The sequence below is a fragment of the Zalophus californianus genome, chromosome X (assembly GCF_009762305.2).
Source record: "Zalophus californianus isolate mZalCal1 chromosome X, mZalCal1.pri.v2, whole genome shotgun sequence".
NCBI lineage: Eukaryota > Metazoa > Chordata > Mammalia > Carnivora > Otariidae > Zalophus > Zalophus californianus.
Window position 1 is genome coordinate 20,517,966 of NC_045612.1, and position 25,034 is coordinate 20,542,999.

The following is a 25,034-nucleotide window of genomic DNA, read 5'->3' on the forward strand; positions in this document are numbered from 1 at the left end:
CCCAGAGAGTGGTCACAGTGTCCATTCATAGATGGCTCAGAGACTTAGCTACCACCAACGAAAAGATGACTTCTTTAATCACTTCAAATGGCCAATTTATTTCATATGGTGACTATGGAGACTTCAAAACATTGCTAAATCAGACCATTCTCCCTTTAGTTTTTGTTCCTGTTCCCCGTGTTTGACTCTCAGAGCCATTATTCTAATTTAACTTTAATTGCCCTGCCTGGTCTCCTGTGTTAGTAGTTCAAATCCAGTCTTTTTCATTCTCCAATTATGGTTGATTTTATTGGATGAATGCTGGTGTCCTATTGATCTTGTTGATGATACCAACCCGGCTCTAATGGTATGAATTTTCCGTGCTTCTTGTGCTCCAGACTCAGCACGATACTGCTAATTCCACTTTCCAAATAGGTCTCATTCACCAAACTTGTTTGCAACATATAACCTAAGGGATTCACACATTTAAGAAATCCTTCATTTGGATTGATTCTGTCTTCCTGTAAGAGAAGAGAGACACAAGAGTGGAGACACAGAAACAGTGGTACATTTTGAAAAGCTGGAATGGCTGAAAGCATTGATAAAATGTCATGTTTATAGGACACCAAACAAATCAGTTTGATTTTTTTTTTAAAGAATGAACGTGCTGGTGTGTGGGCCTCATGCAAAAAATGACCAGCAAACATAAAGATTGTATGCAAGTAATGAAATAAAAAGCTGTCCTAAAGGGGAGGATTACCTCTCATGATATGTCTGCACTGGAAAATGGCAAGAGGCAAGAAGTTCAAATCGCAGTGAGAGCTATTTCCACTGCACATAAGGGTTTCTGGCCAGACAGGGATGTGGAGCCCTAGAACAGGCCTTCAGTGGGGTGCTAATGGATCTCTCTCTCTCAGGAGCCTCTAACAGAATACATAAGTGCCTATCTCAGGAAGCTGAACCAGAAGCTTTGGATAAGCTGTACTACTATTTTAACATCAGAGAACAACTCCTAACGAGCTGCAGAAATCTACTTGGAGGGTTCCTCAGGCAAGAGAATCAGGATGTGGAGAAATGTAGAAATAGAATGAATTACATCAAGATAGATTATGACTGGAACTGAGTGAAAAGCCCAGGGCTGTGGACTGAATGCAGGAGTGATGCTATAAGAGGTCAAAAATATAAGTGTTGATGCCTAAAGAACTACCCGTGTAACTCTTTCTTAAGGCTCCTTCCAACACTATAATTTCATGGATCCAGGATAAAGTTACTATCAAATTCAAGTTAAACTCAAGACTTAGGTTTACTTTTCCTTATTAAAAAAACAGGTTTGTAGGGTTCTGAAGTTCTCTCACTGCTAATTCATACATTACACACCTGCACACACATACAGAGAGGTTAAGAAATTCGCAATATGTGAAAACTCTAATCAGTAAACTTCTACTCTAATTAATAAACTCTGTATCAGTAAAGAAAATGTTTTTTAAAAAAGAAGAAACAATTATTTCTTTTTTTGGTTTTGTTTTATTTTATTTTATGTTATGTTAGTCACCATACAGTACATCATTAGTTTTTGATGTCGTGTTCTATGATTCATTGTTGCGTATAACATCCAGTACTCCATGCAATACGTGCCAATTCTCTTTCTGAAAATTCTTCATAGACTACAACCAGTCTGACTACATTTTGGGTCTTTCGTCCTTTCAGCCTGCCTGCCTGCCACCTGTGTGTGCACGCACGGCTCTTCGTCCTCCGCAGTTCATTTAACAACCACTTCCAACAAGCCATGGTGGGGTTTCCCTGCCAGCATGTTGGGTAGGTAGAGACATGGTTACTTTTGATGATTTGAAAAATCCTCTTTTTTTCAGATGATTCCAAATTCTCAGAAGCTGTACAGACCTTGCTCACCTGGATTGAACGAGGAGAGGTGAACCGTCGCAGCGCCAACAACTTCTACTCTATGATCCAGTCAGCCAACAGCCACGTTCGCCGCCTCGTGAACGAGAAAGCTGCCCATGAGAAAGACATGGAAGAAGCAAAGGAGAAATTCAAGCAGGCCCTTTCTGGAATTCTCATTCAATGTGAGTAGAAGTCAGAGTTCTGTGGAAGGGTGAGAGGGTGCTTCACTTTGGCACCACGTTCTCTGCAAGGGAGCCAGGCCTACAAAGCCAGCCTGTGTCGAGGGGCAAGGATCCCTTCTTCACTGCCTTGTGCTCTCTTTATATTGCCAAATGCCTGAGCTCCAATTTAATGGGATACATGTGGGCACCTCCTATATTCATTTTTGCTGGTATATCTCCTTCAGCTCCTTAGAAACACCAACAGCTAGACCACCATCCTGTGCTTTTACTTTTGCTTGTTTTCAAAGTAAGTTATAAGCAGCCTCAGACCTCAGTGGAAAGTTTGGTATTTCATTGCTAAAGTTAGAATACAGCATCAGCATTTATAAGCTTCTCTGCTTCAGATCTGCATCATCATATTATGTTTTTTCAGGTACTACATTTTAGTGAAAGTATAATTATGTTTCCCAGGGTGATTGAATAGAAGCCAAATTTGCTACTTCTACCTGTTGTTTCACTTCACTTCAATTTTTTTTCTGGATGTTGTAGACACTGGGTGGGATGGGAAGCTGCCGAAATGGCCATTTTCTTTACTTTTTTTTTTATTATGTTCAGTTAGCCACTGTATAGTACATCATTAGTTTTTGATGTAGTGTTCAATGATTCATTAGTTATGTATAACACCCAGTGCACATCACAACACATGCCCTCCTTAATACCCATCACCCCAAAATGGCCATTTTCAAAAAGAAGTACTACTCCTGGTAGTTCTTTCTGCCCACAGGTCCTGTCCCCATGCTTTAATAAAACCACCTTTTTGCACCAAAATAAAAAGAAAAGGAAAAGAAGTACTACTCCAAACCTTTCCTTGGTCTCTTAAATGAGAGAGATCAGAAAAATTCTCAAGTGATGTTTTTAGTTCAACATATTATACAATTATGCACTCATATCTTTTTAGTAAGGAACTATATTCACCTTAAGAATAAGGATATAGTTTTATGATTTGGCTTTTAAACAATTAAGGCCCACTCTTCTCATATGTGACTTCCCACACTTGACTCATACATAATTAGGATTAAGGAAGAGTTCTTTCATTTTCCATTTTTATTGTGAAAATATATATGGGCATAGAATCCAGGCAGAGAAAACACATGTTTTTAGGACTTCAAAACAAATAGGAAAAAAGAGCAGCAAGCATCATGGGACTATAAATCCTTAAATCATTCATAGACAGGGTACAATCAGAGCTGTAAAGAAAAAAAAAAATAACACCTCTGGATTTTCTTACTGTGAATACCCACTCAGGAAGAGGCTTTTGTCCTTCTATTCCTCCCCCCTCTCTTCTATTCTTCTCGTGAACTGGTTAGGTAAAAGCACCAGAATATTTGTACACATTTCTCCATTTGACATTTTTTAAGAGACTCTGGAAAATATGCTTTAGGACTGCACTTGCAAGTATTCTTCCATAAAACTTCTATTTGTCCAGTCAATGAGCCCATCTACATAGACTTAAAATAGATTCCATTCATCTTAGGTTCCAATTTGATGCTTCTGGTTAAATATACCTCAGAATAACAAAAGGATGGATTCTGTTGAAGTGAAGTATGCAAGCTCATTTTGGAAGGCTAGTTTATGAAAGAAGCCTGTGGTCAGAAGGAGCTGGTACAAGTTTGCCGCTCACTGGGTCATTATCACATTCACCACAGCTCTTGCCTCACCTGCCTGGATGAATACAGACTGCCTGTATTAAAACTTTAGTCACCATTTCACCCCAAACCTTCTGGAGTTCCATTTATTTATTCTCCATACTGATATCTCTGCCTTTGAGTCTTCTTTAAGATCACAGTACCCCAACACATGTAACCTTTTCAGAGCACAACCATAGCCTAGTGGTGTCATATGAGAAGATACAACAAGCCTGATGCTTCTCTTATTTCTTTTCTCCTCTCTTTTGCCACCCCTGGATGATACTCCGACCTGATTTGACTGCTGATCTGATGCTGCAGTTGAGCAGATAGTAGCTGTGTACCATTCTGCCTCCAAACAGAAGGCATGGGACCATTTCACAAAAGCCCAGCGTAAAAACATCAGCGTTTGGTGCAAACAAGCTGAGGTTGGTAACTTTTTACTCTGGTAGCCCCTCAGGGTGACAGTTTCTTTCTTTAACAAGTTATTGATTTGGAGTTTAGTCAGAATTAAATAGTGCCAAGCTCCCATGGTCTCAACAAGTCTCTAATGAAACACTAAGATGTGTTCTATTGCCTGTCACTGTGACCAGACCATGTGCTGCCAAAAGGGTAATAAATGTGCACATGTTGTCTTGAATGCGTTCTGCTGGATGAAAACCTGAGTAGTGAAAATATAGCTGTGATAATTTGAAGTTTACTTCTCTAAGCTAGCTAGTCTTGAGTACAACGATAATTACTGACCCATGTGTCTAGTGTTAGTAATATTAGGGCTGTCTTAGAGCATCTTGACAGTCGAGGCTGGTGTTACATTGGGGCATTGAAATTTCTGAGCCTCTTTGATCAAGTCCACTCAGCCATCTTTATAGGTGGCAGCTTTAAAGGTAACAGAAGACTCTGATTTCAGATTAAGGTTGACACCCAGCTCTGTGCTTGTGCTCAGTTGACTTTTAGCATAGAATATGTCTGAAGTGATTAGGTTGCTATCCTGAGTCCAAGATTTAAAAGCAAGATGGGAGGTTTATTTTCATGGATCTGCCTTTGGAATGGTGATACCTATACTTCAAGTTCTTCTGTGCTATGGGCAGCTTCCTTACCCAGCCCCTGACACTTTTGATCTGTGTATGCAGCAACTTTTTCAACTTTGTTTCTGAGTCCTCTTTGCTAGTATGGTAGCAGGTTGTCATAGTCCTTAACGTTTATATAGCATTTGTAAGGCATTTACATTTTATAAAGCACTTTCACATCGGTTGCCTCACTTATGTGAGCTTCCCAGTAGATGTGGTATAGTGGAAAGGGCACTGGATCTGGAGTCAGAGAATCTAGATTGCAGCTCTGTAACTTTGACCAAGTTAGTGAGTCATTCTCAGTCTCTACTTCTTCACCTCTAAATTGGAGATAATAATGAAACCAGTCTTATGGGATTAAATGAGATAAGAGATGTGTAGAGTTTGAAAAATGTAAATGCTATATACATGGCAAATAGTAATATTTCAGTTTACCATTCATAACTCCATAAGGGATAAAAAGTAGGTAGGATAGCCATGGTTTACATGTGAAGAAACTGAGACACAGAAATGTCAAGGGATGTACACAAATTACACAGCTAGTAAGTGATCAGTTCAAGACTAGAAATTCTTCTCAGAGTGCTGGTATAAACTGCCTTGTGCTCTTGAGTGAGTCATTTAATCTTTGTGGACCTCAATTTCCTAACCTATAAAATGAAGATAGCAGTCTATGCTTCCTGTCCTTCATGAGAACATATGACATAGTTTGTGTGGCAACAATTTGAAAACTGTGAAGAGCATTTAGAGGAAAATAAGCCAAACCGTGTTCATCAGTTCTGGCTCAGCAAAGGGATCTGGGAGACACTGAGGAGAACTCCCTGAAGACATCAGCCCAATGGATAAGTAGAATCATACAAAGCTAGTAATGTTTTAAATTATTTTTAAAAAGAATTAGGAACAAAACAGGGAGCTGTTGTCATATAGTAGCACAAGACGATTTTAGAGATTTTATTTATTTATTTGACACAGAGAGAGCACAAGCAGGGGGAGCGGCAGGCAGAAGAAGAAGAAGGATCCCCACCGAGCAGGGATCCTGACATGGGGCTCAATCCCAGGACCCTGGGATCATGACCCGAGCCAAAGGCAGATGCTTAACCAACTGAGCCAACCCAGTGCCCCACAAGATGATTTTAGACTCCTAGGGCTACCCGACTTTGTTGAGCCTCAACAAACAAAATTCAACATTTCAATTCAAACGTTAACTGAAGCACATTCTCTGTGTCAGGCATCATGACAGGCAATTCAGGACAAGATGGTCTTTGCCCTCAGGGAGCTAGAAAGGTAAAGAAAGTGATCAAGGGTGGGGAGTGGAGTTTAATATCCTAAATTGAAAATCTCCAAACTCTTTAGTCTGAACAGTTCAGAAGAATAAAGGTTGAGGAAAAATGCTCAATATGTCTTATAATTGTAGAAAAGCAGTATTAAGTCTCTACTTCTCTTCAGTACACATACACGTGTATCCATTCTCAGGGTTGGAAGAAGCTGTCTGAACTGCCCCACCCATTGCGGAAAGCCCTGCCCGTACAATAATGTCTTTTCATAGGAGGAAGGGAGCCTCTGATTTGAGGACTGACTTGCCCAGACCACAACCCTTCTATAAATGACTTTGCAATAAAATATTTCCATGAATATTATTTATCAAGGTCCTCTGTAGAGAACTATAGTCCTATCAAGCCTACCTCTCTGGTGGGTACATACTTGAGTTTAATTACCTTCTCAGTAAAGATAGCCAGTAAGCTGGACATTTCTCTGGGCCTGTAAAGAATGAGAGCTATCCACCCTATCACCTAATATTGTAGCAGAGCTTCCTTGGCAGAGTGATGAGGATAGAGGACATGGCTAGCATGACTTGCCAAGAGCTACATGTTTCATAATGTATTTTGTAGACTTCGTGGAAACCCAGAAAAATGCTTCCTGCCTATTGGATTGGACTAAATTAAGGGCTTCCTTGAATACCTCAATCTTGATAAGTAAAACTACTGAGAGTGGAACATAGCTCATGACCTTCCTTTGGCATTGCATTTCCTAAACCTAAAAAAGACCTCTTCTACTTTACATGGGTACCTCTTTAAATCATGGCTTTTTTTAACCTCTGCATACTTTTACTTGATAATAGGAAACTCTAGAAAGTGACAAGCGTACTCTTAAATTGGGGCTGTCTCTGAGCACCGGTGAGAACCAGAGCATCTCAGTGACTTAAATCAACTAGACTGGCTTTTTTTGGCCTGTGGTTCAAAGCTACAACTCCTAAGTCAGAGGTTTCATCAAGGTGAAAGTTTCTGACTTGAGCCTTTTTTACCAGTAGCCTTTGAGAATGACCTAGCCAGTAACCTCCTCCTGTCGCAAAGTACCTGCTCTTTGTCTTATTGTCATCCTACCAGCAGCCAACAGTGCCTTACTCTGTGGAGAGTGGGGTTATGGATTAAGAAGGAAAAGTCCCCACCTTCAGGGAGCTCAGGCTCTCACCTTGGTAGCATATGCTGGGCATACTAGTTTGCTAATGAGTCTTTCATTGGTTTACTTTACTTTCCTGTTTTATATGTGTGTGAGGCTCCTGCTGATACAATTGAAAAGGGTAATAAGAGAAAGCTAAAGTTTCTCTCTTTACTAAAAACTCTACAGTGACTTTACTGAGAGCTCTCTCTATTGTAGGAACTCTTTTTCTATAGAACCATTTAAAACCTGTGTGTTTCTCTCACTGAGAAGCTGGCCTAGATTAGAAGCTAAACCTTGGATGATATATAGAAACTAGAGCCATAGCAGTAGGAACTAGAAGAGACCCCCTTGCATCCTCCCCAGTATGAGATTTTATAACATTGGGCTAGAGGAAAAGGGACTTGACAATTGCTAGCATTCTTGTAAAATGAGATACTATGATTGCTAAAATAACTTTCTCTCTAGATTTCCAAGCCTACCATTCCAAACTCTGAAGAACTGTTTGCAGATAGATTGTTCGAGTCATCTGCATACCCTTGATTTAGCACCCATGTGTTCTAACACTAGCTATTAGCTTTCAGCCATCAGAACACCTATTAACACGATTTGGATCAACCTAATTTTTATTTCCATATGTATCATACAATAGGCATTAAGAACTTGTGTTTGTGCTTTGCTTCATTGTACTGAATGATAGCTCAGATTCAAATTTCTACATAAATGTAGAAGATATCTATTCCTTTCCATTCCTTCATCTGACCCCTTCCTCACCAAGTATCCTGTTAATGTTGAAAGTCTAGGTAAGTACAGTTTTTTTACACAATTGATAAGGAACTTTGCTTTATTGATAACTATGTTCCTATCATAACACATGAGTAAGATGAATTTAAATTCACATAACTTTTTGTGAAACTGTAGAGTTAGATACTTAATGTGCAATGATTGTGATTTGCTTACTTTATGATAAATTAAAAATGTCAGCTGGCACAAAGGTGATTCTGTCCATGCATTTTCCTCTGTCTCGGTTTTCAGTTTAATTCTATGTAAAAGTGCTCTCTTCTCCATTGTGGAGCAGTGTGTGAAGTTCTGAGCATCAGAAAAAGTTACCATTAAAACAGACTCAAAGCCATTATAATGCATTTTTAGAAATCACTAACAGTTTGCTGTTTAAATGAAAAATCTCACAGGTTGACTGTGGGCAGGAGAATAGAATAGAAACTTCAGGAGTGTTATCTTTCCATTTTCAATATAGTCTCTCAGTGACACGGCCCACTCAATTTCAGGTAGTGATTTACAAATGAAAACTTCTGGAAAATGTTTTTGCCTGCCATTGCCACTCTTTTGGTTTTAGCCCTAGATCCAAATGTCAGGATGGGAAAGGGGGCAAATCTCGGAGGCAGCAACTTCCCTTGCTGCCTGCACTTCAGTGGCTCAGGGTCCTCCTCCTATCTGCACCTATGCCCCAGCTAGGTAGAGTGCCTTCCTTAGGGAAATGTTACCTTTTAGTCCTTCACTCTGAAGGTACTTGTTAGGGTTTGCTTCCCAAAACAGAGCTTTTTTGACCCAACCAGAAAGACAGAAAACAGGTATCTTAGATACCAAGTGCTTTAAAGGTAAGGCTTTCATAGAATTAAAAACTTACTTGCTTTACTTAGGGGCACTGTCATTTACTAACTGCTCCTCATGAGTTTACCTTAACATGGTACCCTATAACCTCTGATGTTCTCTGCCTTTATCCCATTCATGTGACTTCCTATTGGATATTTATAGGAGAGTAACTAACTATACAGGGCTTAGTTTCTTTGTAGCTAAGGGGGATTGCCTGGTGGTTAGAAGGCTCTAAGCTCTGCCACTTTGCATGCCTGACTGAACAATGGAGAACAAGGGTCCCCTTGGTTTTTCTTACCCTCATTTCATTATCAACTAAAGGAACTCTTGTTCCTGAAGTATTTTCAGGCATTGAGGTAAAATTTACCCATAGGTCTTTCTATTTCTGGAGATTTTTTGAAGATGTGAAAGACCTCTAGATAAGCTGTATCACTTAGTTATTGAACTTTTTATACTTCTCAGAAGATATTATGCTTTCTTGCCCAGCTGGAAGCAGAAAGAGGTTTTGTGGGTGCTGAGCAGCTACAGGGCATGTCTTAGCTCTCAGTTAGATCTTCCTGCCCTGGAACATTTCCTTAGAAGGAACACAATTTACTCTTCTGAGAAACACAATAACTTTCCCAGAGTCAGGTGACATGTTTGTGAATTGAAAGTTGGTCTCTGCTTACACCCTTCGACAGGCTACATTTTTGTTAGGCAACTAGGAGAGCCATAACTTTTCCTGATGCCGCAAGTTGTACAATAGTCGAATTTGCCAGTGTCAAACCTCATTATAATCACCTTGCCAGTAACTGTTCTTTGATGGTAACTGAAACCCAGACTCCTGAGACAGAATGAATTCTTAGAAATGAGCAATTCCTTTCTTCTCTATGCAATGAGTTTGAATAAGACATAGCAAATCTCTCTTTTGACACAGCCCTTTAAATTTCATTTTTCTCAAGCAAGTCACTGTTTTCTTCTATTTTAAGTAATGGCCCTGTAGCACATGAGAGATGCTATGTTGGTAGTTCTATTTTCTAGTACTTCTATTTTTCTATTACCTCTTAACTACCAGTGAAAATACTGAATAGCTTGTGTTTTTAAAAGGGACTTTTATTTATCTGTAGCGAAAACTTACCTTGATATAGAAATTATTATTTTTCCCGGTAAAAGGCATAAAAAATGAGAATATTAGTTGAGATAGTGATTAACTATAGCATTAATTATTAAGAAATCCATTTGAAGTATTTATAATGCCCCTAAATGGAAGCAATTTTCACCAGACAGCTTTGGATATTTCCTGTATTATGGCCCAATTGGGGCTAACATAAGCAAGGAATTCTCAGCTCAGTGCTGAGAAGCCTCTGATAGGCATTAAGTGGCCTCTAAATGATTGCAAGCTGCTCCAAAATGCAGTTTTCATGCTGACTTTTTTTAAAGTGACTTTTCCAGTGTGATCTCCATCATTTCCAAAGTTCTCCATGCCTACGTGAAGATCTGTGTTTACAGCTTGGTAACACTTCCCTCCAGCCTGAGGAAACTTCTTCCACATTTCTTATAGTGCAAATCTTTGGATGACAAATTTTTACATTTACATTTGTCTGAAAATAGATTTAATTCATCTTCATTCTTGAAAGAATTTTTCTCTGCTTATAGAATTCTGAATAAACAGTGATTTTTATTTCTTCCTGTACTTTAAAGATAGTGTTCCCCTGACTTCCGGCCTCTATTGTTTCTGAAAGAAATCAAAGTATTTGAATTGTCTCTTTGTATATAATGTGTTGTTGTTGTTGTTTTCTGGATGCTTTTAAGCATCCTTCTCTATTCTTCCAGTTTTACTGAGAGTAGAACTGACATACAGTACTGTATAAGTTTAAGATGCACAGCATTATGATTTGACCTACATGGATTGTGAAATGATTATCACAATGAGTTTAGCTAACTAAAGAGTTAAAGAGTTTCTCTTAATGTTTTAGTTTCAGCAATTTGACTATGGTGTTCTTAGACATACCTTTTTCACACATCTCCTGCTTGGGGTTTACTGAGCTCTTTGAATATATAGATTAATGTCTTTCATCAAAGTTGAACCATCCTCAACTATTTTTTCTTCAAGAATCTTGAATCATCTAATCTCTCCTCTCTGATTCCAGTTAGGTTCTCTCTGTTCTTTAGATTGGATAAATTTGTATTGTTCTCTCTTTAAGTTCTCTCTTTGTTCTGCCATCTTTATTGTAAAGTTAGACTCATCCAGTTAATTTTATTTTGGATATTATATTTTTCAGTTTTAGAATTTCTATTTGGTTCTTTTTTAAAGTTTCTGTTTCTCTGCCAAGATTTCCTGTCTTTTCATTCATTATGAACATGTTTCCTTTCCATCATTGAGATAGTTATAATAGCTGCTTTAGCTCCTTATCTGCTAACTGCCGTATCTGGTTCATTTCAAGTTTGATTTCTGTTGATGATCTTTTCTCTTGAAGACAGGTCATCTCATCCTAGTTCTTTGTATGTCAAGTAACTTGGGCTTTGCCTGCATTTTTTGAATATTTTGCTTTTAAGGTTCTGGTTATATTCTGTTATGTTCATTTTGTTATGTTCTTCCAAAGAAGGTTGACTTCAGTTTCTTTTGTTTTAACAGTCAATTTACTTAATTGAATTTAAGCTGGAAATTATGTCTCTTAGATGGCAGCCCAAATCTCAGTTCAGTTCTTTTAGACTTAGCTGTGTTGTTTGGAATCTGTCCTGTGCTTCCATGGTTCAAGGGTCATGCAGAAATTTGAGCAGATATTACAGGCAGAATTTGGATCTCTCTCCCACTTTGGCTGTCTCCCTTCTGGGATCCCCTCCTCACTTTCCTGTGGCTATCTCCTTGATTTCTTTAGGATGTAAAGACAGGGTTTTCTATTAAAAATGTAGCTACTCTGTGAGCTGCTAACTGTGGTCTGCTGTCAGACTAAAAGGCCCTTAAAAACTGAGAGACCCACATCCTTCTTCCAAGTGTCAGCCACTCTTTAGGATATGCCTGCTTTTGTTCGCTCTCCAGTGCCATCAAGTAGTTAGGGGTTTGGCTTGGTTTGATTTTGTGTTTTGTTCAGAGTATAGTTATTGTCCATGGAAGGGTTGATCTGATTGAAGTTCCCTCCTGACAGCTCATTTTTGCTGTAATTCTAAACATGCAAAAGTTAGATTAAGAGTTCTGTTGAGTAAGTCTGTAAGTGGAGAGGGAAGAGGATGCAGGGATGCAAAATTAAAGGATTTGACATGGGAAGGTGAAAATGGCAGAACCCTTCAAGGAAAGTCCAGAAATCCATGTAAGAGGTAAGAGGCCTTTCATGACCAACAGTACTTTCTAATATAGGATGGATATAAGAATCATCAACTGCCAGACCTCTGGATATGGAATGAATGCCTTATGGAAGACAGAATGTAACAAAGTCTGCTTTGTCTGTCAAGACAGTTTCAGCCCCAATGTGCCCCCTTGTCCTTGCCTTAAGAGTACTCTGAAGTTTTTTCATATGTCAAAAAACCCTGCTTTATCTTATCCTTAACTCTGTTCATTTCTTCAACATTTTCAAAGCTTTCCCACCAACAAAGCATAACTTTTAACCTTAGGAAATTCGCAACATACATAATGATGAATTAATGGGAATCAGGCGAGAAGAAGAAATGGAGATGTCTGATGACGAAATAGAAGAAACCACAGAAACAAAAGAAACTGAGGAATCAGGTAAAGATAATTTTGTTTTGTTTCATTTAACTAACATCTACTTGCAGGGATGATATTTTAAAACTTCTAACATCCAGTAAGTTATGGGCACAAAACTGTAAGTCTGGAACCAGCTAGAAACAATTGGTAAAGCCATATAAGTACACAGTGGCTAAATATCAACCCTGTGGCTAAGGATCTTTTTATTCATTCCCATCTTCCATTACAGTGCCGAATTAAAAGTGGCCTTTCTTCTCTTAGGAGGGCTAGACATTTAGGCAGCACTGTTCTATACTTGATTTGGATTTGTTAATAGTATGTTCTATAGTAGGAATCATAAGAGAGCTTACACATAAATAGACAACTAGCCAAACATTTTAAAAAGTAGTTAGATCCCTACATCCTGTATACCTTACACCAGAATTAGTAACAGATGGATTTAAGATTCAAATGTAAAAAAAAATAAATGTAGCGAAAGAAATTCTGGAAAATATAGGAGTTGTTTATATAATTTGGGATGAAGTTCTCCAAAGATAAAATTATAAAAGATACTTTTGATAAATTTATCTTCCTATAAATTAAATATTTTTCTTTAAAGAATCACAAAATTAAAAGAGACTCTACCAACTAAGGGGAAATATCTATAATATATGACAGTCTACCTACCTGCTGACTTTTATTGTGGTTACTTAGGGGTTTATTGGGAACCAAACAGGAGTCTACAGACAGATGTTTGGGTAAAAGCTTTTGCTCTTACTTAGCATAGTCAGGACCTCACCATGAGACAGGCCACATGTGGGTCCCCAGTGGAACTCATAAGGCAAACCTGTTGAACAATATGACACTATACCACCTTTCAATTTCATAACAAACCAGGGAGAGAATTACCAGAAGGGAGATAAAAATAGCCAAAAGACCAGTGTTTTCATGTAAGCCATTCTAGACAGTCTTAGGAGTCAGTAAGGTACAGTGGACAAAGCACTGGACCTAAAGTTAGAGGACCTGAGTTCTAGTCCCAACTGTGTCCTTCTTGACTCAGGAAGGACTTCTGTCCCACTGAGCTCAGGATCCACCCTTGTAAAAAGTACATTATACAACCATCTAACAGGAATGTTGGGATGGCTAAAGAAATTCATTCATTCATTTAATAACTACTGCATGCCAATCACTGTGCTAGACATTAGAGATATTGTAGTAAACTGTCCCTGCTGTGTGTGTGTGTGAGAGAGAGAGACAGCGACAGAGACAGAGATGGAGACAGAGACCCACAGAGAACTGGTTGATTATAATGCAAATCAGAATTTCTTGGTTTCAGTACTTGCATATTGAAGCCAGCAGCTTTATAGCCACTTGAGTGGTCCTAGAATCTTCGCTCCATGAACAGAAACTCTTAAGGAAAGAAAACTATCAACTCAGACTTTTAAAAAGGCATTTGTAGCTGTTACATCTGAATTTCCTCTATTTCTGCCATATGTTAGATCCCTAAACATCTAAACCTCCATATATATTGAATAAATCCTTTGTAATCAGCAGTTAGCATTTTCAGGACAGTGAACGAATTACTGCAAACGCATACTATAAACTTATAGCTAAAAAAACAAGAGTTTCATAATTGAGTTATTCAAATTAGTTAAGTGCTTAGCCAAGATGTTTTATAGCTGACTAATCTTTGACTTATAGAACTGTCTCCATCTCAGTATCTGCAGTATTGTATACTGAGTTAATCCAGTGTTCCCCTGAAATTAACGTGACCATCAGTTTGAGTATTTGCTTGATAAATTGCTAAATTTGAGGAGTTATTCGGCGGGGCGGGGGGGGGCGGTGTATGGGAGATTCAGATTAAATGTTCTTATTAGTGTTATATAATTGCATTTTGCTTCTGTATCTCTTTTGAGTTAAAAGCTGTATTGGCTACTGCACAGAATCTTATTCGTTTAGGGACTGGAAACTCCCTGACAGATCATCTTATAGCTATTTTCTTTCCTGTTCCACATGCCAGGATGCTGCTTTGTCAAATAAAGCTATCTACAATAGACTTAATGGAGCTTACCAAATAGCTTTTCTCCCAGAAGGTTTCAATTCATTTTAATTCAAGGACTTTCGTGCATTTTTCTTCCCCTCGATCGTATCTAATTTTGTTATCTTGCTTCTGTAGTAGTCAACTGCAGAAATCCTGCTCAGTGTGAGCCAGTAAACGGGTCCTCAGGTTTTATCTAAATCAGCTACATGTTTTAGTTTCATGTGGTTCCAATTAAAAGCTTAAGCACTAGATCTCAGAGTTGTTTTTTTCTCTCTCCATGCTACCAAACTTGAATTCCAGGAGTCTAGAGCATGTGTCTGGTTAAATTCTACTTCCCAAAGAAAGTAAGCGTCACAGCTAGCCTAGCAGTCTCAGTTACCTTTCCTTGGAGTACCACAAAATTTCTGTTCTTCTGGGGACTCTGTATTACCCAGCCCATATTTGTGATGCAGTACTGGAAACCTTATTGCCGTGGAAGAAAGGACTGCTGTGCTCAAAGCAATGTGTTGAAGAGGGGAAATCACATCAAAGCAAATCATGATAGTATAAAACTATTTTCATTCTATTGTTAGCCATGATGGGAAGTACATGTGCTCAGTAAACCTAAGAATGGGTGTTCCATTTCTGTATCTATTGTCTGCCTTCTCCACTTAGATTAGTGGTTCTCAGATTTGGTATCTATAAGCATCACTGGGTTACCTTTAAAAAATCAGATTTCTGGGCTGCAGGGTTTGATTAAGTAGGTCTGTAATGAAGCTCAGGAATTTGCATTTTTTTATCAGGCATCCCTGTGTCCAGGGAGCACATTTGGAAAAATTGACTGAGACTCATTCTCCTTCATTGTTCTAGCCAAAGTTTTCACTTCTCTTGGTTTCCAATATCCTTCCGTCCCTCCCCACACCTGTCATTATTCCCTTTTTAAAAGTTTGATCAATTAATTAACAAGGACTGCATCCTATCAGCTTATGGAAATAGAGGTGCAATATGTGTAAATTTACATAAATATAAGAAATACCACTTGGTTCTAACCTGTAAGGTACTGATTAGAATGCAGCAAGGCCAAGAGATATTAGTGTGGCCAGAGTAGTTGCATTCAGTGAAAGCTGACTGGGATCTTGAAAGATGAACAGGTTGTATGGTGATTAACATAACATAATAAAGTAAAATAAAATTTTTTTAAAGATTTTATTTATTTATTTGACACAGAGAGAGGGAGATAGAGAGAGAGAGCACAAGCGGGAGAGCGGCAGGCAGGCAGAGGGAGAGGGAGAAGCAGGCTCTCTGCTGAGCAAGAAGCCCGATGCGGGGCTCCATCCCAGAACCCTGGGATCATGACCTGAGCCAAAGGCAGCCGCTTAACCGACTGAGCCACCCAGGCGCCCCATAAAATAAAATTTTTAAAAAAAGATGAAGGTTTGGATAAGGAGAGTAAGAAAGTATCTTGATGTGGAGGCAGGAGAGGAGAAGGAACAGGGCTCAGAGAGAGAAATAAAGATGCTGGGTATAGGGGGATAAAAGATTGAGTGGACAAGATGGATCCAGATTATGGGGAACCATGAATGCCAAGGTTACATTTACCATAATAGACAACATGGCACTATAAGCATGTCTCAGTCATGGCACTAGTATGATAAAAGCAACATGAATTATATATTTTAGGAAATAAATTTTGGAGAAAGAGAGACCTGCCAGAGACTTTTATAGGAATTTAGATATAAAATGATGAAGCCCAGGACTAGAGTGAAGGTAACAGGAACTGAGATAAAATAGTAAAATAAAAGGATGTAACAGAAAATATGAGATTAAAGATGCTAGGAGTCACTTCAGAAGAATAACTACAGTCTTTGGCGCCAGATTGGATATAGATGATGAAGAAAAAGCAAGAACCTGAGATGAGGCTAGGTTTTCTAGTCTGGGAGATTAGAGGGTCAGTGGTCATATTAGTTCTCTAGGGCTACTGCAATAAAGTACCACGGACTGAGCAGCTTAAACAACAGAAGTTTATTGCCTCACAGTTCTGGAAGCCAGAACTCTGAGATTAAGGTGTCATCAGGGTGCATTCCTCTTGAGGGCTGTGAGGGAGAATCTGTTCCATGCCTCTCTCCTAGCTTCTCATGGTTTGTTGGCAATCTTCGACACTTGTTGGCCTGTAGATGCATCACCCCAGTCTCTGCGTTCATGTTTACATGACATTCTCCCTGTTTGCATGTCTGTGTCCAAATTTCTCCTTTCTATAAGTATACTAGTCGTATAAGTCCATAAGCCCACCTGAATGACCTCATTTTAATTTGATTACCTCTGTAAAGAACCTATTTCCAAATAAGGTCACATAATGAGGGCTTCAACATAAAGTTTTTTTTGGGGGGGGGTGTTACAAATTAAACACATACTAGTAACATTGACAGAAATGGACTGGTGCATGGGACTAATTTGTAGAGTATGAGATCAGTTTCAGACAGTAGGTAGTTAGGAAATAGATATAAAGGATTTATATTCAAATCAGTGTTCAAGAAAGTAGAAGGAATAGAAGATGGTAGTACAGAGCTGTTGGCTGAAGCTTGGAGGATATGAGTAAATGATTGTGAAAGACAAGTGAGAGAAAGAACAGCAAAGGGTTAAATACAGAACTTTGGTGGCTACCCACAGTAAGGGAGAAGGAAAGAAAGAGGAGTTTGCAGAGCAGTTAGAAAAAGAACAGTCTAGGAGCACCTGGGTGGCTCAGTCGGTTAAGCATTGGACTCTCAGGTCATGATCTCAGGGTCCTGGGATCGAGCCTCGTGTCAGGCTCCACACTCAGTGGGGAGTCTGCTTGAGGATTCTCTGCCCTTCCCCCCACCCCCTCTCTAAATAAATAAATAAACAAACAAACAAGTAAACCTTTTTTTAAAAAAAAAGGGGGAAAGAGCAGCTTAAGAGGCTGGAAGAAAACTAGAAAAACAAGAAGAATTTATAGAAGTAGGAATAATCAACATTATCAGATAATACAAAGAAGAAAGGAATCAAGGACAGCATTGAGCAAGAACTATTTTAGTAGGGTGATAGAGATAGGGGCCAGAACATATGGCATTAAGGAGAGAAGGTGGACAAAATCCACAGGCCAAAAAGTTGGGCAAAAGCAAATGCAGGCATTATATATGGCAACTAGAATGGGTGACAAAGTTAAAGTTAAGTTGTTGTTTGTTGTTCAATAGAGGGGAAGGAGGCCATGGAGAGAGTGAGGTTGAAGATGCTTGAGAGTGAAAGAGTACTTATGGGTAATTATGGAAGTAGAATCCTGGAGAAGAATGGAAAGTGATCCAAACTCAGCTGGAGTTTTCTTCAGAGAGGGGAGAATCCTCTTCCTCTGAGACAAGAGAAATGAAGCTAAAAGTATGTATGCATTCCATGCTTCTCCATATACCCAGAGATTGGTCAACCATTGATTAGGGAAATGCTTTGGAAATGAGACCATGAGGAGACAGGAGCAGACCTGGAATAAATACCCTGGGCAGGATGGAAGGAAGAAATCAGTAAGAGGTAAGAGACCCACCAGCAAGGACCAACATGAGTCTGTATTGACCAGGACTGCCCAGCTCTGCAACTTCCTATAAGAGTCCTCTGCAGCCCAGGATAAGGTGCAGACAAAGTTGAGCCGAGTGACCATGAGCTAGGAATTGACATGGTAAGACTGGCCAAAGGTTTTCAGGAGGGTGAAGGAATATAGAGTACTAAGGAATTTGCAGTGGAATCTGTTTAGCCAGAAAATAGTTAATGGACTGGGTGAAGTTGGCCACTCCAAGAGATTTAAGGTCCCAGCAAAGAAAGAGAGCAGGGTGTCTCAGGGTGTCTGAGGGTGTCTCAGGGTGATGAGGGGCAGTGAGTTAACTGACAGATGAAGATACTGTTTGAGAGGTGAATTTAGAGATCTCAGAGGAGAAACAGCGAAGTCCCTGGTACATCCATACTGGTAGAAGCCTCACTGGAGTAATAACCTGCAGAGGTAAGGAAAGCAAGGCTTTGGGAGGTCAGGGAACTCACTTAAAAATTTCCCTGAACTGGTCTGCAACCACTCATATCATCTCCCTCTCTCTTTCAACTTTGTTCTTTTTGGCTTTTTCTCTTTGTGAATCGCTCCAGCTCAGATTTTTTTTAGGACCCTTGAGAGGAATGTTGCACATTTTCCCTTCTATAATTTGGTAACATTTGTTACACATCTTCCTTCAATAATTTGGTGCATCTCTTGTAATGCAGCTTTGTGAGGGTGGCCAACCCCCTGAATTTGCTTCCATTAAAATTTTTGTTGTGGGGCGCCTGGTTGGCTCAGTCATTAAGCGTTTGCCTTTGGCTCAGGTCATGATCCCAGGGTCCTGGGATCGAGCCCCACATTGGGCTCCCTGCTCAGTGGAGAGCCTGCTTCTCCCTCTCCCACTCCCCCTGCTTGAGTTCCCTCTCTCGCTGTCTCTCTCTGTCAAATAAATAAATAAAATCTTTAAAAAAAAATTTTTGTTTTCTTTGTACCACCGAAGAAACTTAGGCATTAATTTTTTAATGGCACAAAATCCTTTTAGATCTTTTGTCATAGAAAAACATATCTGGGATTTTGCTCTGAGTAGCTTCTCTAAAAAGAGGCGTTCACAGCTACCTTCGTACTTTCATATTGCCATGATGAACTGGCAGCCTTCAGATCTGAGGAGCCATCCCCATAAAGAGAAATGTTTTTCCCACATAGGAAATAGTCAAAAAGGAGCAGCTGAGAACTAATGATGGCAAGATATGAATAAATTCACTGTACTATGCTCTTTAGTATCAGGACTGATGGATTCACCTACTCAAACATATTATTAAAAGGTAGTATTGAACTTTTCAATGTTCTGGCAATGTACAAAGAACTCCAACTTCAGAAATGGGCCCAATTAATATTAAGTCTGTGAAAGTAAAGACTTGGTGTCCTCATTAAAATGACAAAAACCCTCATTTCAGGGAGTGGGAAATATACATTTCGTAAGTAAGGTGCCCTGGTGGCATTAGAGGAGATCACATTCTCTTTTACTTAGTGACAGGTCCAAACTGAGGAGATTATTATCTGTTCGCACTTGGCTGCAGGAATCTATCTCTGCTCATCAGCATGCCCTTTCCCCCCAGGAGAGAAGTAGTCTCTCCTCCTCATTTGCTCAGAGGGAAAATATTTTCACATTTAAACTGGAGACTATGCCTCTAACCACTCTCCTAGATCTCTGCCCTTTTCCACATTTCTCCACATGACTCATAAGACAAGAGCATAATCACTAGCCTGCAGTACAAGAAGAAACAAAAGAGGAAGATGAAATATCACTATTTAGTATTGAGCCATATGCCTTGCCAGAAGACAAACATGCAAACCAAAGCAGAAATGAATAGCTGTCTATCTGTAGCAGTCACTTGATTTACAGAGGAACCTCTGTGTTATTCACCGGAACTCCAGCTCGCGATGCTATCCCTTGGTACTGACCCAACAAGCAAATCAAATAATTTCTTCCCGTTTGGCAGATAGCTCATTTCCCTTCTGCCATACACTTTCCTATATACAGTCATCTTCACTTTTAGCATCTTCTTTTAGTGCTGTGATTGTGAGGAATGCTGCCTGTCCGACGACAGGTATCCCAGCTGCTGGGAGAGATGGCAAGGATAGATGGTATTTACAGTGCTGGGACTTCAGCTCTCTGTTTAACAGCTTTCTCTTCAAAGACACAAAAACTTTATGATTACAGCAAAAATTAAAATACAGAATAAAACCAAACATACAATGAATGTGTCATGCCAAAGGTTTTTGTAATTTCTTTTAAAAACTAAAATACAATGTTCAAACTGCCGTATCAGGATAATTGCATAGCCATTCACAGAAAACAAGAGAACATGTAATAGGAAGGATTGCCACTGTCTAATTTGGATAGACAATCTGATTACATCAGCCTGCATTGGTACCTGATTGTTTCAGGAAAACCCTCAGGTTGAAAGCGCAGAATTAAACCCCATCCCCCACCCCCACCCCGCAAAGCAGCTTTCTTTTAGGAATGGGGTGTTTTCTCCCTCAGAATATGGTTTTCTTCTATATATTTCATCTTTGTAAAGCACAACTTCTTTCCATTTATTGTAGAGAATGAATCTTGTCTTTGAAATACCTTTAGAGAACTCTTCTTCCACCATTTATAGCTAATAATCTTGAAGATTTGATTTCCATTACTTTCGTTTACTTTCTTCTACCCGAAGTCCCCCCCCATAAGTAGCTGAAAAAAATCACACCTTTGACAAGTTGCCTTTTAACATTCTTATACATTTAATATACAGGTTTGTAATTTTGATCCATTTTGCTAACATCTCTTTTCTGGGCTTTATGCTGTGTTAGGAATCAAAAAAGGAATAAACTACAAATGTTTCCATTAATTTGGACTGAACCACAGAGATTAGTGGAATCTCATTTTTTACCATTATCATAAGCCTGGTACAGGGAAGGTACTCAGTGTTTGTTGAATGAATGAAAATCCTCTGATTAAATATTTTATAATAGCTTTTCTGATTTTTGGCCTTGAAAAATGTGCCATAACCATAAATAAAGCTAACCAAGTTTTCCTCTTGTGTCTTAGGGAGTTTTTTAATTAATAAATTAATTTTTTAGAGAAGTCTTAGATTTACAACAATATTGAACAAGAAGTAAAGAGTTTCCAAGTACCCCTGTCTCCACACACATATAAAGTCCCCCACCACTACTGACATCCTGCACCACAGGGGTACGTTGTTTATAATCAGCGAATACATCATTATCACCCAAAGTTCATAGTTTACATTAGAGTTCACTCTTGGTGTACATTCTATGAGTTTGGACAAATGTTTAAAATGTATGTATCTACCATTATAGTATCATACAGAATAGTTCCACTGCCCTAAAAATCCTATGTGCTCTGCCTATTCATTCTTCCCTCCCTCCTAACCCCTGGCAACCAGGTTAGGGTTGTTGTTTTGTTTTTTTTTTTTATTTTTACTGACTCCATTGTTTTGCCTTTTCAGAATGTCATATAGTTGGAATCATACAATTATGTAGCCTTTTCAATTACCTTCTTTCACTTAGTAATATGCATTTACATTTCCTCCAGGTCTTTCCATGGCTTGATCACTCATTCCTTTTTAGCACTGAATAATATTCCATTTCTGGATGTACCACAGTTTATTTACCCATTAATCTACTAAAGAACATTGTAGTTGTTTCCAAGTTGGGGCAATTATAAAATTGCCAGAAGAAATCTGCTATAAAATCCGTGTGCATATTTTTGTGGGGACATAAGTTTTCAGTTCACTTGGGTAAATATGAGGGAGCATGATTGCTGGATTATATGGTAAGAGTATGTTTAGTTTTATAAGAAATTGCCATAGTATCTTCCAAAGTGCCAGTAACATTTTGCATTCCCACCAGCAATGAAGGAGAATTTCTGTTTGCTCCACGTCCTTGCCAGCACTTGGTGTTGTCATTGTTTTGGATTTTGGCCATTCTAATAGGTGTGTAGTGGTATCTCATTGTCTTTTAATTTGTAATTCCCTAATGATGTATGACATATGATGATGCTTACTTGCCATTGATATATCTTTGGTGAGGTGTCTTTTCAGGTCTAATTTTTTGGCATTTATCCTGTTTGATTTCTCTAAACTTCCTGGATCTGTGGTTTGGTGTCTGATAATAATTTGGGGGGAAAGTTCAGCCATTGTTGCTTCACCTATTGCTTCTGTTCCTTTCTCTCTTTCTTTCCGTTCTAATATTCTTATGACATGTATCTTTTGTGGTTGTCCCATAGTTCTTGGATATTCTGCTTGGGTTTTTTTTTTATGCTTTTTTGTCTTTGCTTTTCAGGTTAGGCAGTTTCTATTGTCATACCCTCAAGCTCAGAGATTCTTCTCTCAGCCATGTCAAGTCTTTTAATAAGCCCATCCAAGGCATTTTTCAGTTCTGTTACAGTAGTATTTTTTATCTCTGGCATATCTATTTGATTCTTCCTTAGAACTTCCATCTCTCTGTTTATTCATCTGTTCTTTCATGGTATCTACTTTTCCCATTAAAGCTCTTAGCATACTAATCACAGCTGTTTTATATTCCTGGTCTGATAATTCCAACATTCATGCCATATCTGACTCTTGTTCTGATCCCCATTCAGTCTCTTTAAACTGTGTTTGTTTGTTTACCTTTTAGTACGCCTTGTAATCTTTTGTTGAAATCTGGACATGATGTGCTGGGTGAAAAGAACTCCAGTAAACAGGACTTTAGTGGTGTGGTAGTTAAGTGTGGGGGAGCATTCTCTAGTCCTGTGATTAGGTCTCAGTCTTTTAGTGAGCATTTACCTCTGGACTGTGATTTCACAAGTGTTTCTCAGTTTTTTCTGAGAAAAAACTTACTTGGGGCAGGATGGCTGGGGGGAGCTATACTTGGGTATTTCCCTTCTCCAGGTCAATTAGACTCTGGTAATACCCTAGCAGGTTAGGCTCTGGTAAAATAGTTTCTTCTGATGGCAGGCCTTGTTGAGAAGAACAGAGTGCTCTGGTATATTTCAAAATGGTTTCTTTTCCCCTCCCCATGATGGAAGCACAAGGGGATTTTTCTCCAATATTCACTGTAAGGACACGGTTGTGCTCCTAGAGATAAAATGCACAAAAGGATAGAGACTTCACTATGAGTGGGTCCCTCTGTACTTTTTAAATCTCAGACTTGTCCACACTGAGCCTCCAGCAATTAGCCAATTACAATTTAGATTTTTTTACTTGCCACCAGTTCCTGTGGAGCTTACTGCTCATAGGTTTCTGGTCTGGTAAGTTGTGATTCTCTGCATTCTCCTGTCTCTCCAGTTTCAGGGGCAGCAGTTTGCCCTGTGACCTCACTTCTCTTATGGATCTAAGATGAGTTGTTGATTTTTCAGTTTATTCAGCTTTTTATTTGTTGTTAGGATGGAGTGGTGACTTCTAAACTCCTTACACACTAGACCAGAAACCAGAAGTCTTGTGTCTTAATTTTTACATTTACCTTTCCTCTGTAGGACAGTAAACATTACATTTTTAAAAACAACTGCCCTGCACAATTATCGTGTGGACAGTCGTCAGTTCAAGACAATTAGCCCTACACTTTATCATTACAGAGCTCTTATCATTTGCTGCCTTCCAAATAAAAGTGACCAATGTTAGCTGGGAATATCTGAGTTATATTTGGGGTGACAAATATGAAGCGTGATGATGACTTCAGGGTGTTGGAATCCTGCATTCCTTTACACAAATGGTTCTGTGTGCTTTTGTGTCCATCTCTTGCTGCCATGGCCACCTCAAACCTAAAGTTGCTCAAGAGACTTTCTATACATGTCAATTAAAAACTACCAAGTTTTCATGATACTAAGGTGAACCACAAAGAGTATGGATAGATGGATGTTTGACTTTATATTGATTGCTTAGCCTTAGTATCACAGGCAGAAGCTCTGAAGGAAGAAAATGACAGCCTCCGTTGGCAGCTCGATGCCTATCGGAATGAGGTAGAATTGCTCAAGCAAGAACAAGGCAAAGCCCCCAGAGAAGACGACCCAAACAAGGAACAGCAGCTGAAACTCCTGCAGCAAGCCCTGCAAGGAATGCAACAGGTAAAGGCCCTTTGGTTTTCTGAGCTTTTAGGAAAGCTAGCATCAGCTCCTCAACTGGAAAAAGGTCCCATGCCAGCAAAGAGAATAGCAAACCTCTTATTTTCTTGATATTCTGTTCTCTGGCATAGACTAGGAAGGAATTTTGTTATGGTTAATGAAATATTCTGGCCAGTACAGAGGTAGCAGTTTTCAAAGGATGTACATTCAGTGAAAAATACTTGACAGTAAAACTACACCGAACATAATCTAATCTTTTCTTTCTGCTTCAGAAGGTGCTTTGGGATCTGGACAGGGCCTCGGGGACTTTATGAAGAACCTCACTTCTTACTTAGATATGAAAAAGTAGTATCTACTTGATCCAGTGCTGGACCATACAGCCTGTTAGGAGAAATGGCAGGAATCCTACCCTGGCTTTTTCAGTATCAATGCTTTGGGCACATAATATCAATTTGCTTTTATTTTGTTTTGTTTTCACAGTCATTTATGTGAATGAGTTTACCTGCACATTATTCCAAGTATAAAAAGTAAAGTAAATAGGTGCATCCAACTGTAATTGCATTCAAATACAACAGTGTGTATGAGATGTTCAATGTCTAGATGTTTTATGTAACCATCACCACAGTGAGCCTACAATTTAAAAGAAAAAGATATCACCATCTGTTTCATCATAATAAAGGAGTAGTATTTTTGAGTAAGGGTACTATCCTCTTCTATCTTGCCAGATGACCAGCCATTTTCCTTATAATTTAAATTGAGCAATAATTTTTTTAATTGTATGCCTTGAAATTATCTAGGGCAAAGCTTATTGTTGGCCATAAATCACAAATTGTGAACAAGGAGTCTCTTCTGGCACTAAGAGCCCTGTGTTCCTATTACTTCT

At 39.0% G+C, this 25,034-nt stretch overlaps 1 protein-coding gene across 11 annotated transcripts in view; it reads left to right on the forward strand.

Annotated features, from left to right (window-relative positions):
* The window catches only part of ENOX2 (ecto-NOX disulfide-thiol exchanger 2), a 281,319-nt gene that overhangs the window by 244,903 nt on the left and 11,382 nt on the right, over positions 1 to 25,034 (forward strand). For 9 of the 11 annotated variants that reach the window (XM_027608771.1, XM_027608768.1, XM_027608764.1 and 6 more), the window contains 4 exons: positions 1,848 to 2,060; positions 4,046 to 4,152; positions 12,424 to 12,538; positions 23,973 to 24,154. In XM_027608771.1, the coding sequence (XP_027464572.1) occupies positions 1,848 to 2,060; positions 4,046 to 4,152; positions 12,424 to 12,538; positions 23,973 to 24,154 (617 nt within the window). The remainder of the gene's footprint in view (positions 1 to 1,847; positions 2,061 to 4,045; positions 4,153 to 12,423; positions 12,539 to 23,972; positions 24,155 to 25,034) is intronic. The other 2 variants (XM_035725679.1, XM_027608763.1) reach the window with 1 other exon arrangement.